Here is an 18,838-nt window from a genome sequence, read left to right on the forward strand (position 1 = left end):
GGCAGCGGTGACGAGCGGTGATGGGTCCGTAGCGGTGGGGACACATGAGTATTACCTCCTATACCAGTGGTCTTCAACCTTCGGACCTCCAGATGTTGCAAAACTACAACTCCCAGCATGCCCGGACAGCCGTTTGCTGTCCGGGCATGCTGGGAGTTGTAGTTTTGCAACATCTCGAGGTCCACAGGTTGAAGATCACTGTTGGGTTCAGGATCTTTTTTTCCTAGATTTTGCACCTTAAAAATTGGGTGCGTCTTATATGCCGTGCGTCTAATAGGGCGAAAAATATGGTATATATATCTAAGTTAAAAAAAAGGTGAAATGTTTTGCAAAATTATGCAGCTTTTTGATCTTCGCTGCTGCATTTGCCGAGTGGGCGGGCTTACAGCAGAGATGGTTTAGTGTCCGACAAAGAGGAGTGGTTGCCCCTGCACGCTTAATTTAATACAGTTTTTTTGCTTGCTAACAAAGGTAAACTGTAGTTGAAATCTCCTCCAGCTCAGAGCTTTCAGAAAGGGTGCGCGAGCAGCCTCCGTTGCATGGGAATGTTTGCAGAGCACAATAAAAAGTCACATAATCAAAATGTTTTTATCATTTTTGCACAAGGTGAATTTTTCGTAAAGTTATTTAACTTTTTTTTTTTTAATCTTCTCCTTCATGCTCCTCAAATGGTCGGATAGGGCATGGTTTTGAGCAAATGGGACGCAATCCCAATTAATGCCGAATAAATATAGTTAATACCTTCTAGATGTTAAAACTGTAGTTGAAATCTCTGCCAGCTAAGAGCTGACAGAGGTTTCAGGAAGAGTGTATGGATAGCCTCCGATACACAGAGATTTATGTAAGGTATTCGCCTATAAATTTAGCGAGCGTGTGAGCTGGTTGGGTTCAATCCGTGATGTAAAAATTGTTGCATTTGCAAGTAAGTTTTGGCCAATTGTACTGGTAGGCCCTAAGCACCCCAGTCCGATACTGGCTGGTGATGGGATACATGAATAGGCAAAGTCCACCAGAGCTCTCTGTGAATGTCACTCAGAGAGGGGACCCCCTTTCTGACATCCGTGTGCTGTAATATAGATAAACAAATATTTTAACATTTACTATTTGTCTTTGCAAAAGTCTATGGTCAATAAAACACTGGGTTAAAAAAGGCTTTAAAAAGGAACTTATTACGGACAGAGGCTTTGGTAAATAACTACCATGTGCCATTATCATTCTATGGTCACCATCTTAAAATGAAACTCACATAAATATTTTCTTTTCCACAACGAAGAGCTCAATGGCGGATACACTGCTGAAACACTGGTTTGTAGTTATGAAGAACAAAGATCCAACTCTAAGGAAAGAAGAAAGCACAGGCATGACTTAAAGAGTCTCAATCCTTACAGATTGTATAGAAACATAAATATTTGAAGCTTAAAACCAACTCTTGTGCACTGACCTATTTTGTATTCCATTTTCATCATCGTTCACACCAAAGAAGATAGCTCCAACAATAAGCGCGAGAACAATACTAACCATTATCTGTGAGGGAAATAGAAAAAAAATCATAGGAGGACATTTTAATCTTTAATTTAAAATAATGAAAAATACGTAAAAAAAATTTTATAAAAAAAAAAAGAATTAACAGAAAAATGTGAAGCCATAAAAGTGAAAGAAAGGTTGTCACCGCCACACCCCCTTACCATTATAACCAAATATCATGTTATTTAATAAATATATATAACTTTGAACAAGTGTATATTTATAAGGACCCATAAACATCCAAAGATCCAAACTGATAGGGTATATATAAATATTTGGTCCATATATTAGGGTTGATATACCGTATTTTTCGCCGTATAAGACACACTTTTTCTTCCCCAAAACTGGGGGGAGAAAAGTTGGTGCGTCTTATACGGCAAATACACATTAAAACCGGCGGTCCCTGCGGCCATCAACGGCCGGGAACCGCGGCTAATACAGGACATCACCGATCGCGGTGATGCCCTGTATTAACCCTTCAGGCGCAGCGATCAAAGCTGACCGCCGCGTCTGAAGAGAAAGTGACACTTACCCCGCTGCTCAGTCGGGCTGTTCGGGACCGCCGTGGTGAAATCGCGGCGTGCCGAACAGCTTACAGGACACCGGAAGGGACCTTACCTGCCTCCTCGGTGGCTGCTACGTGCCGGGACCCCCTGCATGGCCGGCGCTCTCCTTCGTCGTCATCACGTCGTCGCGCACGCCGTCCCGTCATTCAATAGGAGTGGCATGCGTAGCGATGTGATGGCGTCAACGGAGAACGAGGATACCCGGCAGCAGAGACGTTCCAGAGCGACGGGGACACCCCGGGGACGCGGCAACAGCGATGGAGGGCATCATCCAGGGCAGCGGTGACGAGTCCGGAGCGGCGGTGGTCTTCAACCTGCGGACCTCCAGATGCTGCAAAACTACAACTCCCAGCATGCCCGGACAGAGTTGTAGTTTTGCAACATCTAAAGGTCTGCAGGTTGAAGATCACTGTCCTATACTTTACATTGTATTTGATTCCGCATCTTTATTTTCTAGATTTTTATGCTTTAAAATTATATATAACATACGGTATATATCATATCAGCCCTTGGTATAAAATATCCCTGTTATAGACCCTTTGATAATAAATTTAAAAAAAAAAAATCATCTAAGCCGTTTTCCTGGCTTGTATCAATATTGCAATGCAATATTTGGAAACAATACTGTGAAAATCCTACAAATAGCTTAAACTCTTAATGAAAAAAGTGGCTCACAGCAAAGCATTGTCTATATGTGATCAAGTGACAATGATACAGAGGAACTCGTAAGGGGATTAGGAGATTATATTAAATGCTCTGACCTTTTCTGCCAATTCTACTGTACAAAGGTGGATAAAATATTTTACAATTATTGGTATCAGGCTGATCGTTTAAATGGGAGCTGTAAAGATGCATTAGCCCCTAATGCCATAATCGGCGCGGATAAGGGGACTGTATTACTAAGAACCCGCCGAAAAGATCAAGGGGCACAGATTACTTAGCCATTAAGCTAGTTGTGGTGGAAAACAAGGATCATATCAGAACTAATTTACGTCGGATGAGGTGAAATGGCTTTAATGAACTGTGTACCACGCATGGAAGGGGCTGGAAATCCAGCGTTAATGAGGTGTCGGAGACATTAAAGAGCCAGAGAAGGGCACACAATGCAGAAAGAGTCAAGACAATTAATGCCAATTCTGGGACAGCTAATTCAGGTCACAAGATTGATCTTGTTCAGAGCAGTTTTTAGGACACAAGATCCACACACTTCTTTTTAACAAAGCATTATGGGTATATAATATAGCTATGTGAGTGCGGAAATCCATAGGAAGATGTCCTATGCTTGTATGGATTTTTCTGTAGTAAAAACTTTACAATTGAGAGTCGAAGTTCATATTAGGTCACACAGACTTCATAGAGTAGGATCCCCTGCTTCAGACCCTTTACCCTCTAGAGAACACAGAGACAGTAAGAGCAACTACCATTCTGGCTGACCCAGACCATTTATGCATTACATGGTAAGCCATTTATTTAAATGGCCAACATGTAATGCTATAGTTTATAATGTACAATAACAGCTGATCACTAGGAGTCAAAGGGATTGTCTTCATGAAAACTCACATTTTTTCAGGTTTTCAATGTCACCATATCTCTGCACCTACCTGGGCTATTGAAGCTTGTGGATTACCCAAAAGGTTTTTAAAGGACCTCTTGGAGACCCATTTCATCTGATGGAAGAATGAAGTGTTGTATGTGATTTGCCTGGCAAAGAAATTGGTCTTCACTTTTTCCCCGCTTGACAGTTTGTCCAACTCTGCTTTAGTCTCTTTATAATAATTGGTATTGCAGAAGTCATCTGCCAGTTTATCTACCACAGTTTGACAGCCGCTATCATTTGGCTCTCTTGTATCTAAGAGACAGAGTTATAAAACATAGAGTTATAAGTCACAATACATTTTTTATTATAAGATAAACCAAATGTAACTATATAGATTTATGGGGGCATTGTTATCATTGGACATCCAGGCATGGTGAAGGAGGCATCTGCGGCCTTCACTGAGATGAAGTTGGATGGTGGTGCCCACAAAACTTCTTAAAGGGGTGGCTTAATTGAAAGGGGAGATCCTAGTAATGCCTGCGCCAAAGTAAAAATTGACTACAGAGAAAATTATTATTTTACAGTGTAATAGAACATTATTTGTATTCTTCATACCTAGATCCACCTCTTCCAGTTTGTTTAAGGCAACAGCTGTTGAGTCTCCATTAATAACATCAAGGAAGAAGTCAGCAGGATTATTGTGCTCCTCACAGACATATCCTACGAAGGAAACAATACATTACAACAAAGTACATGTTATGGGTAGCAAGGTAGCTTGGTGGTAAGCACTGTTGAAGGCAACTGGCTGACATAAAAAGCGCACAATTATTGGCATCCTTTATTGGTTAATCTGACCTCTACATCGGGAATTGGTGCAGCTTTAAAAAATAAAAAAGGATTTGTTACCTAGTTCTGTGAAGTAATCCAGTGCATAGGCAGAAGGCCCGTGGTACAGCATCTTGCCCCCAGCCAGCAAGGTAAGGGAATCAAACAGTCTGAAGATGGAGTAGCGAGGCTGGTGTATGGAAAAGATTATGGTCTTGCCTTGCCTTGCCATCCTGCAGGGTACAACAGTGAAAATAATTTATAATTACTTCATATTTATAGAGATTTGAAATAAATGGCTTTGTACATTGTATACTATATCTGAACATTGGTTTTAGATGCACAGATGGCCGCTAGGTACATAAAGGAACATTGTGCCCACTAGTCAAGGATGTGGATTCTTTTCCATTTTTCAGTTTTATGCATGCCTTATGTACCCTCATCTAAACAAATGGTAAGTCAATGCCTCCTATCACTACAATCTGATGTGCATACTGATTAACCGCATCATATACAGGACGCATCAGGGCATCAGACAGTTACCTGTACCTCAGATCAGAAATAGGCTAGGTTCACATTGTTGTTTGCATCCTGTCATCGGGCTCCGTTAGGTGAAGCTGAGTCGGCATTTCCGTCAAATTGTGCAAGCACAATTTTTTTTCTTAGCTACATTCTTGTAAAATTACCGGATCAACGGAGGGCCCCATGCAAGTGTATGAAATCTGTTGGGACCCGGCAGTAACCGTTTGCATCCAAGCCGTTTCAGGGTCGGCTCAAGAAAAAAAAGAGTTGATCAGACCCTGAAACAGCTTGGATGCAAACAGCTACTGCTGGGTTGCGACAGATCCCATTCACTTGCATGGGGTGATCCGTTAATTTTACAGGAATGTAGCGAAGATAAAATAAATAGTGCTTTTTTTGTCCGTTAAATTTGACAGATCTGCCGATGGAGCTCCACCTAACAGAGCCTGATGGCAGAGTGAATGTGGCCTAAGATAAGTAACCTAAGATAAGTACCCTTTCAATTTTTTTTTACATTTTGTTCTGTTACGGCCTTGTGCTAAAATAAAAAACAAACTCAAGCATAATCATTCTGCACTCAAGATGAGATGGGAATATAAAAATAGAATATTGCTAATTTATTAAACAGGAAAAACAAAAATTTTACATGGGCATAAGTGGTCAGACCCTTTTTATAACCTTGTGGCATCATCCCCAAGAAGGCTGGAGGCTGTAATCGCTGCCAAAGGTTTTTCATCTAAATACAGAACAGAGGGGGTTTGAGTACCTATGTCAATGCAATACTTTTATTTTTTTCAATGAATTAGCAAAGATTTCGAACATTCTGTTTTCACTTTATGTCATTATGGTATTGAGTGGAGAAAAATGGGAAAAACTCAAAAAAAATGTTATTTTTTATTTCAGCACAAGGCCACAACATAACAAAATGTGAAAAAGTATAAAAGTGTCTGAGGACTTTCCAAATGTGTTTCCTTACCTTTATTTCTTTTAAAACAGTGGAAAAATAAGTCAGAGAGATAACACATATGTAAACTTACTAGAAGTTCCAGGATATAAGCCTGGGAGGGCCCTGCAAACAGAATACTGGTTAGGTTAGGAAACAGACTACGTGTCCTTGCCTTTTCAGTAGTAAAAGAACAGCATTGGCTGTACTGGCATCCAAACCAGTAGTAGGTTCATCCAAGAACAAGATCCCTGGATCGGTGATCAGCTCCATACCAATGTTGGTTCTTTTTCTCTCTCCTCCAGACACTCCACGAATCAGCTGGGTGCCAACCTAAAACCAAAAACATAGGTTTCAGCTCATAGGAAGAAAGCCATAGATTTGACTATCATTAAAACTCTGCAGACAGAAATCCCCAGACTCCCTTTGTTTGTTTTTTCCCCATTTACTCTGGGTTACCTTAGCATCTGCCACTTTAGTCAATCCCAGCTCCTTGAGGATTTGGTTGATGCGCTCATCCTTCTCCTTTTGCCTCAGTGTTCTGGGTAGCCTTAAGGCTGCAGAGAATTGCAGGTTCTCTCGAACAGTCAATGTCCCCATCACAACATCATCCTGTATGAGAGTCAATAAATTCAGGTGAACTAAGAAGCAATAGAAACCACTAGTAACACCACTGTCCACCATAAGCATGAAAGACAAGCAGTTCCTGCAACCAATACCACAGGTTCTGTGTTTGCAGTAGAGTGAAGCTAAACATTCCTAAACGCCGAACTAGAAGCAATCTATATAGAAAAAGGTTTTTTCTTTCTTTTGGTGTATCTTATCTTAGGTACCTGTACAACGTAGCCAGTGAGGCACTTGAAGTTTGGTGGTTGTGGCTTTCCATCTATTAGCACGTCACCAGAGAGCCCATGAGGATCTTTTCTAGCAGCAAGAACATCTAAAAGCCTTCAGGGGAATCAGAAACAAGTCATGTCAGGTCATATCTGTCCATAAAGCATCATCTCCTCATAAAAGGGGGACTTTATTTGCATACAATTGGTTTAGCTGTACACATTAGTAAGTTTGATACTTACGATGATTTGCCACTGCCAGTAGGACCCAAAATAGCATTAAGACCAGGTCTCATAATCCCACTGGAAATATAAAGTAACATAATGACAATCAGAAATGTTATAGACTTGGACACATTCAGCAAGATGAACATGTATTAAATCATGTATTAAAAATCTAGTCATTTTCAAATATAATGTCACCTTTTAAAACACCCCTTCCCCCATTCTTTACCTAGAGAAGACACAATCTGCTTATGTCCCAACTCACAGGATTCCCAACTGTTTTATTAGTTTCTTTTTTCTTTCTTTCTGTACAATATGGCCAAAAATCGCAGGTTTTTACTTCAGCATATCCATAGGTCCCTAGTCACCAGAGGCTAGCATAGTGTAATTTAGGATTTCACCTGTTTTTAACTCGCGATCTCAACTTTTGACATGTCTTTTCTAAAGTTTATTGTCCTTCTTGTTTGCCAAGTGCAGTAAAAGTGTTATAAATTAATAGGTTTATTGTGTTCTGCTCTGTAAGGTGGCTTTATATCTCCTCCCTTGTATACAGTTAATATATTGCACTGACAGGTCAAAATGCTTAAGCAGATTACAACATTGATAAGATACCTCTTACCCAGTGAGCAATATTCACTGATTGTTAAAGTGTGACTGTCGTTAAAAAAAAAAAAAAAAAAACAACTTCAGACATGGCGATCACACATGTCAAAAATTGTTGGTCGCACCGGGTCTCACTCCTGAGACCTATTGCAATCGTGAGTTATTAGACAAGGAAGCAGGCGGCATTGCTCTCCACACCCTGGCCGGCCAAGAGATCCATCCATTTCTCTGCATAGACTTCTATGCAAAGAAAAGACAGTAACATGATTCCCTTAAATCCACCACTATTCTCTTTAATGTCTTATACATCAAATAATGGTCAGATTCCTAGGTTTCACATGTGGCTTTACATTATACTTATATAGCCCAATGTAAAATCTGTACGTTAGTAATGTGGGTAACCCTTCTTACCCGTCATGTTTTACTTGGTTTACCCCCCACTTTTGTTAATGCCTGTTATCCCCATTTTCTGTTACTGGCTGCATGGGCTAAGGCAAAGGCGCCAAACTTTACTGTGGAGTAGGTAAAGCTTTGAGGGTTTTTGTTTTAAATCATCTGGTACCAGAAAGTTATACAGATTTGTGCACTTTAACTTCTTCTATGTGTATAACCCCATTAAGATGTACTGTACTGTAAATTGTCAGTGCAGAAATAGAAAATATATGCTCCGTGCAGGTAGCTTCCGAGATACAGCGCATCTGTCACCACCAAGAACATGCTTGTGAAACTGCACACACAGTGCACTTTTTCCTCCTTACCTTTCAAAAATCATAACCCTTTCAATTGTGCACCCAAAAATCCATATGAGGGCTTATTTTTGTGCCACCAATTCTACTTTGTAATGACATCAGTCATTTTACCCAAAAATCTACAGCGAAACGGAAAAAAAAAAACATTGTGCGACAAAATTGAAGAAAAAACACCATTTTGTAAATTTTGGGGTCCTCCGTTTCTATGCAGTACAATTTTCTGTAAAAATGACACCTTATCTTTATTCTGTAGGTCCATACGATTAAAATGATACCGTACTTATATAGGTTTGATTTTGTCGTACTTTTGGAAAAAATCATAACTACATGCAGGAAAATGTATACGTTTAAAAATGTCATCTTCTGACCCCTATAACTTTTTTATTTTTCCACGAACAGGAGCGATCTAATTTTTTGTGCCGTGATCTGAAGTTTTAATCGGTACCATTTTAGTTTTGATCGGACTTTTTGATCGCTTTTTATCCCCTTTTTTTTTTATGGTATGAAAAGTGACCAAAAATACGCTATTTTGGACTTTGGAATTTTTTTGCATGTATGCCATTGACCGTGTGGTTTAATACAATATATATATATATTTTTTTTATTCAATATATTTTTATAGTTCAGACATTTACAAACATGGCAATACCATATATGTTTATTTTTAATATGTTTATATATTTTTATATGGAATTTGGGAAAAGGGGGGTGATTTAAACTTTTAATAAGGAAGGGGTTAATGTGTGTATTTTTAAACTTTTTGTAACTTTTAGGAGGAATCATTTGATTTCTCATACAGATCAATGGGGTTACATATAATCCCATTGATCTGTGTGCTCTGCGCTCGATTGATCATTCTGAGCACCGAAGTCGGCACGGCATGAAAGGAGAGGTAATCCCTCAGGCTACCTCAGCAGTGGATCGCCCCTCCATCCAACCCAATCCACCCCACTGGACCACCAGGGACGGGATACAGGCACCTTTAGATGCCGCTGGCAACTTTGACAGCGGCGATCTAAAAGGGTTAATAGCCGCCTGGGAGCGATCGCCGCATGCCGGCTATTAACGCCGATCCCCAGCTACAAGGATCAGCCCGCGTCATACCCCGTTAACGGCCATTGGGCGAGCATAGACGTCCATGGTCGTTATGGGGTTAAATAAAATGTAAAAACTTCCCGCTATAGGACGTATGCATACGTCCCAGCACCCAACATGTTCGCGCAATGGGACATATGCATACGTCCTAGCAATCTCCGGCACTGCCGTGGGCATCACAGGTGATCATCAGCGGAAGCCGTCGCAGCGAGCACGGTGAACGCCGTAAAAAGTAAATAAGTAAAATTTAAAAACGCAAAATTTGCTAATTTTGGTACAAATAGTGGAATAAAAAAAGATCAAAAAAGGTAGCACGCATCACAAAAATGATACCAATAAAAAGTACAGTTCATCCCGCAAAAAATAAGCCCTTACTCAATGGCGTCGGAAAAAAAATTAAAAAGTTACGGCTGTTGAAAAATTAATGGCAGAAAAAGAATGTTGCTCAGAAAAGGAAAAAGAACATAGAAAGCTATATAAAATGGGTATCACCATAATCATACTGACCCACAGAATAAATATAACATCACTTTTACTGCACAGTGTATACCATAAAAAAATTTTTTCCAGTTTTTCACAAAATTTTTGTAGTTTTTCTGAAAAAATGCTGCATGTGTCAACAAAAATGCACCACTTATATAAAGTACAATATGTATCACAAAAAAAAAAAAAAAAAACACACACAATCTCAGAATCACTCTGCTCAGAAAAAGCGTGCTAAAGTCATTACCATTTAAAGAGATACATGTCAAATTTAAAAAAAAGAACCTGGTCATTAAGGTAAAAAATGGGTCCGTCCTTAAGGGGTTAACAATGAAGTAACATTTGTTTAAATCGTTTTAACAGTACAATAAATTGCAAATAATAAAAAAAAAAACCTGAGTCATGCTAGCCACGAAAATAATGAAATTAGTGAGTCTTCCAAAAAATAGAAGTTAGAAGGGAAGTAACACAATCACTATACAAAGCATGACTGTGAGAAAGTTGGGTGACACAGCAATAATGAATCAGCAATTTGTGCAATATATACTGTAAAGTCTACATGTCAGCAAGCTATTACAAAGTCTTCATGGATATACTGTTATGAACTGTTAAATACTGGCATATAGGAGAAGATTTAGCCAGAGCGTTCCTCAGGGCTGGGAGAGATGATAAAGAAATAAAACCTGTAACAGCTATATAAAGGTTAAAAGAGACAAAACACTGTAATAAATGTAAAATTATGATGCAAAATAGAAAAATTATATTATTAATTCTGATTCAGAATACAGAGCTATCACAGGAAAATATGTTTTGCTACCAAATGTATTCTTTACGGTATTATTATGTTACTTAATTAAAGTAGTAGGTTTACAAACAGTCCTATTGAAAGCTTAAGAGAACACAGTGAAAAGCTGCACATAGTGCTAAAAGACAAAATCAGTTCTAAAAGGCTACAAGCCCTCCAAAAACAACATTATAAAAAAAAAAAATAATAATAATAATAATAATAATAATAAAAGGGATTAAGTAGGATGCCTCCCACTTAACTTGTACATTATAGTAAAAATGACACTTTACAGCAATATAGGGGTTTATAGGATGTTATAAATCACAGTATTGTAGGAAAGGTTAAATACTTTGCTTTTAGAATTTACTTATAGACAAGCTGAAAGGTATGTCGCATAACCAGTCATGCTGAAGAGACATGCACGCACAGCAGGTGACTGACATGTGAGTACCCTCTCAGGCATGGTCCATACCCATTGGCCACAAAGGAGTCTGCTTAATGGGAAGGTCTAACTAATAAGACCCCCGTCAATCCTGAATACATGGGGCTTGGACCCTATTACAGGCGGAGAAGTGAATATCTGTATATTAAACTCTAAGCGGGGTCCAACAACGTCAGAGTTGAGTGTACTCTGCACAATGACCATTAGGTAACATCATTGTTTAGGTAAATTTCCAGTCACGTTTAAAGGTTCCTAGTAGAACAATGAATTTACAGGCCAGGAAGGACACATCACCTCACAAAGTCAGTCATATGCTTACACTGATTGAGTATGTAGTCACATAGCCAGTCCTATAAACACTGGCCCATCAAGAATAGGATTGTGTAACCTGCAAAAAGTTATTCAACCAGAAAGCTTATTAAGCAAAAGGTTTATGTGTTTATGATGTATAAACTATAACAATAAAGCACACAATAGATTCGAACCTGTAAAATTAACCATACAGCACCTATGCATACCTATGTGTCTCCATGGTTACATATTCCAAACAAACGCTGTGTATGCTGATCATCTAGTCATGTGCCCTACTTCATACTAATTTACCAAATGTATGATAGCAAGAAGTAGTGGACACATGGAAAGGCGTATGACTGCAGGGGAAAACTTCACTGGTTTGTTTTTCTAATCTGTAACTATGGAAACTCATAAGTCTGCATAACAGCTACACACAACTATAGGATATTTTTCATCAAGAGAATGTATAAGGCTACTTTTCCTTCATTTTAGGAATGAAGCACCGGAGCAATAATAATTGGTGAGCATAGACCTTAAAGGGGTACTCCCGCATTTTAAAACTTATCAGTGTCTGATCACAGGGGGTCTGACCCTGGGACCCCCGCAGTAATACAGACTTGTTGTAAATACATATTTATATATTAACACCTCACAAGAGAAGCTACTTTGTAAAATGTACTATTCTCTCTCTCTCTATATATATATATTATATATATATATATATATATATATATATATATGTGAATATCACAATAAACATGTAATCTGTTATTTTACATCAGGGCAGCAATTGAGCATAAGAAAATGCTTTTATCTACCTTAAGAGTTATACCATGTGATATACCCTGTGATTGTTACCCAGGAGGTACCAGTGACCAGCTGACCCCAAGAGGGCCTATGAGCTCCTTGCTACCTTGCTAGTCTCCCCCATAAAAGCCTGGGAGGAGCTAGCTTCTCTCTCTTCTGTACCAAGTCTGTGTGTCCAGAGTAGTGGAGGCCTCAAGTCAAGTCCTGCAGCCACAGTCAAGTGCAAGTAAGATAAACCTACAGCTTTGTCTGTTATCAGTCAAGTCTGTCTCTGTCAAATTGTCAAGCAACGTGGCCTGCACTAAATTGTCCAGTCCTACTACAAGTCCCAGCAAGACCTTAAGGTCTTTGAGTCACTGGTCACCTCTTTGTGCCCTGGCTGAACTGTATAGACTTTACCAACTGTCTACCCTCAGTAAAGCTACCGTTGTCCGTAACTTGGCGTCGGAGTCTTTATTGCCCCCATGCCTAGCCCAGGATCCAGCGGTATACCTTCAGGTGGTTATAGGCTAAACCATGCCCTGGCATCACGAATACAAGGGGTTAATGCCATCTGCCCCTAGGGTGACAACATCTGATCTGCACCACACATCCTGCCACCACACTTTTCTTGTCTGTACAGTAAGGTAGGTCACTATTGTTTGAAGTGCTTTTTATGCTGGTCAAATTTTTTGGTTAAAGGGCTCTACAAATAGTGAACCTTTACTGACACAAACTACATGTATAACGCACTCCAAAATGATCATTACATACTATAAAGTCTTATGGGGGTGAATTAATCAAGGCCTATGCACCTGTAAACACGAGTGGCGAATGTGTGCATGTTGCATTTAATATGTCACTTTATGGCAGCTCAATGTTTGTTTGTTTTTTGCTGTGTGCTACATAAAGTTATTACGTAGGAAATTTCACAGTGTATATGATGACGTCAAAATTATCACACGCGACTTTTGAAAACTCTTACATACCCGTACCAAACTATACAATGTTTACTTTAAAGTAAACAACTCTGTTCAAGAGAATCTATGACTTTTGGTTTATATTACCATTTTATCATTGACTATTGCCTAAAGCTGCGACTATAGGTTTAAGCCACTTGGTTTTCACCCATAGCTCTCTTTTTGGAAAGTGTTTAGTGCGCCAAACGGCAAAGTAATGTCACACTTTACAAATAGCTGGAAACTTATTACGAGGCATATCACTCCTTGTAATTCTGGCCAGCTGAATTGCACAGAATACGTGCCCCATGCCAAGATAAATCTCCCCTTACTATCTTTAAAATTGTTCAGACTGTGCATGCTTTCCACTGTAACATTTTTTCCAGCGATATTGTTGCATTGCAGATTATTTATAAACCTGAAAAGAACATTCTATAGAATTGAGGCATATTATCTGATAACTGTAACTGAGATCAAGTGGATGGAAGACAAACCTCACTGAGCTAAACAGTCTGGGAGCAAGGCTGATAAGGTGGAGGCATCATATCATAGTGCCAGGAGCTATGCAGATTGAGATATAATTCTATAGGCAAAGATTTAGCATAGTTTTTATTTTAGCAATGTAAATCCCTGCTCATTCTGGTCTTAGGAGTCAAGTAGGTGCTCTGACTTGTGATTGACAGCCTTTACCCATGACTTTCTATACATATATAAAAGTCAATAATGAATAACACCTCCCACTGGACCCCAAAACATAGAAAGGACTCCACTGAGTGGTCTTATCAGTGACAGCTTTTTTATTTATATACTTCATAAGTAGGACCACCCATTGATTTCAAAGCCAAAGAAGGAGCAGGGATGTAAATGAATACATTATTGTCATAGTGAATCTCTTTCCACAAAGCTACACATCAATTTATTCAGCTCTTCAACAAGCAGAACACACTATACATTTAACATGACAGGTTCTCTTTAAATGAACTTTATGGTACAGTCACACAGCATATCTGCTGCTGCACAGCATCAAATCCTCAGTAGATCCGCAGACTCAAATCTGCAGCGGATACAATATGTGAGAGTGTTCCCTTAAAGTCCCAATAATATAACGTTTCAAAACCCTTTAACTGCATTACAATAAATGGGACCCATTAAGGCACAGGTCATTTAAAAGAGAAAACAGGCATGTAATGTGTACAGAATATCTTACAAGAAAAACTCAAATGCCTACTCCATGTAAATCCAGAGTCATAGACACTGGTGCAGTGCCTTTATGTGTAGACAACCCCTACAATATTTGTATACTGTACATTTTATATTGAAATATTAGGACATAAAGGGGACTTCTTTATGCTCGGATGTGACATGACACCCATAAATCCCATGAGTAATGGATTACGTTCAATTCTATTTAAAAAGTTAAATAGGAAAAGTATTTTAGTTGTAGGGTAAGAAAAAAGAAGGAAAACTAGAAGAAGAATGGTCAGAACTCTGGGAACTGAAATTTAATGTGGATAAGTGCAAGATAATGCACCTGGGGCGTAAAAACCCTCGGGCAGAATACAGAATATTTTACACAGTCCTGACCTCAGTATCTGAGGAAAGGGATTTAGGAGTCATTTCAGAAGACTTAAAGGTAGGCAGACAATGTAATAGAGCAGCAGGAAATGCTAGCAGAATGCTTGGATGTATAGGGAGAGGTATAAGCAGTAGAAAGAGAGAAGTGCTCATGCCGGTGTACAGAACACTGGTGAGACCTCACTTGGAGTATTGTGCGCGGTACTGGAGGCCGTATATCCAGAAGGATATAGATACTCTAGAGAGAGTTTAGAGAAGAGCTACTAAACTAGTACATGGATTGCAGGATAAAACTTACCAGGAAAGGTTAAAGGACCTTAACATATATAGCTTGGAAGAAAGAAGAGACGGAGGGGATATGATAGAGACTTTTAAATACATAAAGGGAATCAACACGGTAAAGGAGGAGAGCATATTTAAAAGAAGAAAAACTACCACAAGAGGACATAGTTTTAAATTAGAATGGCAAAGGTTTCTGCAGTAATATCAGGAAGTATTACTTTACTGAGAGAGTAGTGGATGCATGGAATAGCCTTCCTGCAGAAGTGGTCGCTGCAAATACAGTGAAGGAGTTTAAACATGCATGGGATAAGCATAAGCCTATCCTTCATATAAGATAGGGCCAGGGACTATTGATATGATTCAGATTATTGGGCAGACTAGATGGGCCAAATGGTTCTTATCTGCCGACACATTCCATGTTTCTATAATAACACAAGCAAAAGTGTAGGTGGTAATATTCAGGAGTTTGTTGGCTCTAAAGAGCAAATGGTGAACAATGACTTACTTAATATTAGAGAGAATTTGTCTCTCCACAACCTTTCTGCAACATATAAATCCAGTCTTTGTCTTGACTTTGTAGTTGATCTTAGAGAAGCTCAAGGTAGCACCTTGTAAGGATTTCTTTGGATTATCTGATTTGCGAAGTCCATTCAGAACCGGGTCCATAATCTCCACCACAGTATGAGAATCTGTCATGGCAATGTGATCGCCTTCCTGTAGATAGATCAAAAGAGCAGTCAATGGATAGAAATATCTCAATAAGATATATTTCTAAGGCATATAAAATACACATAGGAAGATATGATCCAAGGATCAAATGTACATCCCTTGCCATCGTTCAATACTACACAACTAATAGTAGCATATCCTACCAAATTATTACCCCTGTACAGCTCCTTATAATCCTGAGGTAATAGAGCCATACAGGGCAACATTAATACCACAAACTAAACTATAGCACAAAATTGTAAAACAAAAGCCAGGGGAGAAGTAGTGCAATTATGGTTACAATATTGGGGTAGAGACCAGGGGGAATTGACACATTTGGCCCTTGTTCTGATGCTGCAAGTCCAAATTGTCCCCCATGATGGCACAAATTACAAAGAAACATGAGACAACCTGCATGTGGACTGTAGCCAGCTTACTAGAGAAATAATTATTCCTAATCACTGGTTATAGCTATGGATAGAGCAGACCTTTATTGTAAGGCTGGTAAAACGGGAAAACCCAACTATATTTGGACTGCAGTATTCGCCAACTAAAGACAGCCAATAATAAGTGAATAAACATTGGCGACATAAGCTACAATTCAATCCCACACTAGGAAGTGTCATAATGTTCTACGCAACCTCATTAAATAACCATAAAGATCTATACTTAGCATGGTCACACACCAGTGTATTCAGGATCTAAAATTACATACGGGCATCCCAGTCCCTTTATGTAAACTTTATGGTAACCTATTCTTAAAAGGGGTTATCCAGGAAAAAACTTTTTTTTATTTTTTATATATCAACTGGCTCCAGAAAGTTAAACAGTTTTGTAATTTACTTCTATTAAAAAAAATCTTAATCCTTTCAGTACTTATGAGCTTCTGAAGTTAAGGTTGTTCTTTTCTGTCTAAGTGCTCTCTGATGACACGTGTCTCGGGAACCGCCCAGTTTAGAAGCAAATTCCCATAGCAATCCTTTTCTAAACTGGGCGTTTCCCGAGACAGGTGTCATCAGAGAGCACTTAGACAGAAAAGAACAACCTTAACTTCAGAAGCTCATAAGTACTGAAAGGATTAAGATTTTGTAATAGAAGTAATTTACAAATCTGTTTAACTTTCTGGAGCCGGTTGATATATAAAAAAAAAGTTTTTTCCTGGATAACCCCTTTAATGCCGTCATTTAACAGGATACCCTTCAATTTGTAAGAAGAGAAGTGGAAGTCCTGAGCATCTGCGCTCCTCCAGCAATATTACTGAGATTCAGCAATAACATTCCAGACAAATTGCGAGGAAATTCAGTAACTTCTTCTCGTGTATGATGCCAGCAATATTTTTCATGTAAAAGTCACCCTGAAAACTTCTACAGACGTTTTGTGTACATATGTGCTCCAGGTGTTGCATTTTTCTTAGCAACCTCATCGGAGAAACAAAAACGCTCAACAATGTATATTATTTACATATACGTTTTCTAAAACTATAATAAAAGGCTATAATAACACTAATTCTTGGACTTTGGTGTGACGTGTGGTACAGTTCTAATATCGGATAAAACAGTGGTTGAATGGCGATATCCAGTGATCGGTGCCTGCGATTTAGGTCCTGACCCAGGATCTGTGCTTATATATGAAGGAAGAGCCGCAGCACTGCAGAAGATAAAGCATACGCTTGGGAATTTATTCACTTGTATACCTGCACATGAGTAAAACCACAAGCGTTTGCTTTATCTTCTGGAATGCTGTCGCTCTTCCTCCATATTTATCATAGAGATTTTTTATTTTATTTCTAATAATTCATTAACCGCGGTTTCACATGCTGGTTCACATCAGGTCGGGTTTACACAGTGGAAAAAAAAATCTACAAAAGGAAGCGAGGAAGATAAAATACGTCAATGAATATGTGTGAAACTGGCCTTTATCTGAGATTTTTTTCTCTGCTGTTGGCTGTCCGAGCATGCTGGGAGTTCTAGTTTTGCAACATCTGGAGGTCCGCAGGTTGAAGACCACTGGTCTATGGGATTTTTCTAATAGCCGTTTTAACCCGTTATTTTGTGACGGAAGATAGTAAATGAACTATTTCTCCCGTTACTATCTTCCATCACAAAATAACGGTCGTTATTAAAATACGGGCTATAACGGGTTAAAAAGGCTATTAGAAAAATCCCATAGACTATAATGGGATTTTCTAACGGCCGTATAGGATTTTGTAACTGCCGATTTTCTGACGGAACTTCAAAAACGGAGTAATTATGTAGTGTGAAAGGGGCCTAAGTAATTGTTTATGTCATGTGGAATAGACTGAAACTGTAAGTTAATCTATATATAGGTCAAAAATGTATTGATCATACCATTACGAAATGGTTTATTTATTTCGAGTAGGGTCACGTGCCATATTTTGCTGCGTTTTTTCTGCAGCAGATTTGGCTAACCATTGGCTTCAATGTTTAGGAAAATACGCAGCATTGTATAGAAGATAGGTGCCTTAAAACGTAGCTTTTAATTAGTTATAACAATAAAAAATGTCAACAAAATAAACAGTGCTATCACCTAAATGTAAATGCATAAAAGCAACTAATCAGCTGCTCCCTGAATCTATCTACAGAGTGGTAGAGAAATATAAATTATACAAATAAGTATAACATGCCCCTATTGCCAACCCTTGGGTTGGCAATAGGGGCATGTTATACTTATTTGTATAAGGGTTGGCAATAGGGGCATGTTATACTTATTTGTATAATTTATATTTCTCTACCACTCTGTAGATAGATTCAGGGAGCAGCTGATTAGTAGTTGCTTTATGTATTTACATTTAGGGGATAGCACTGTTTAATTTGGTGACATTTTTTATTGTTACGACTAATTAAAAGCTAAGTTTTAAGGCACCTATCTTCTATACTCTTACAATTTTGGATCCGATAGGTTTAACATCTGTGGTTACGTGAGCCAATATTTCTTTACGTTTTTCAGAAGATACGCAGCAGCAAAATATGGGACGTGTAACCCTGCCCTTACGGTATATCTATGGCCGTTTATTGTCCTGTTATTTCACAGATGAAATGCTTTTGTCCTTTAGGGTTTATTCACACATACAGGATCCTGC

The 18,838-nt window shown here is 38.8% G+C and overlaps 1 protein-coding gene across 8 annotated transcripts in view; it reads right to left on the reverse strand.

The window, feature by feature from the left end:
- ABCG2 (ATP binding cassette subfamily G member 2 (Junior blood group)) overlaps positions 1 to 18,838 on the reverse strand; it is a 134,390-nt gene that overhangs the window by 7,180 nt on the left and 108,372 nt on the right. For all 8 annotated transcript variants that reach the window (XM_056568490.1, XM_056568516.1, XM_056568500.1 and 5 more), the window contains 10 exons: positions 15,536 to 15,744; positions 6,994 to 7,053; positions 6,751 to 6,865; positions 6,377 to 6,529; positions 6,093 to 6,250; positions 4,534 to 4,685; positions 4,243 to 4,347; positions 3,692 to 3,939; positions 1,442 to 1,524; positions 1,247 to 1,336 (listed from right to left, as the gene is read on the reverse strand). In XM_056568490.1, coding sequence (XP_056424465.1) covers positions 1,247 to 1,336; positions 1,442 to 1,524; positions 3,692 to 3,939; positions 4,243 to 4,347; positions 4,534 to 4,685; positions 6,093 to 6,250; positions 6,377 to 6,529; positions 6,751 to 6,865; positions 6,994 to 7,053; positions 15,536 to 15,744 — 1,373 coding nt within the window. The remainder of the gene's footprint in view (positions 1 to 1,246; positions 1,337 to 1,441; positions 1,525 to 3,691; positions 3,940 to 4,242; positions 4,348 to 4,533; positions 4,686 to 6,092; positions 6,251 to 6,376; positions 6,530 to 6,750; positions 6,866 to 6,993; positions 7,054 to 15,535; positions 15,745 to 18,838) is intronic.

The sequence above is a fragment of the Hyla sarda genome, chromosome 1, assembly GCF_029499605.1.
Source record: "Hyla sarda isolate aHylSar1 chromosome 1, aHylSar1.hap1, whole genome shotgun sequence".
NCBI classification, from domain to species: Eukaryota; Metazoa; Chordata; class Amphibia; order Anura; family Hylidae; genus Hyla; species Hyla sarda.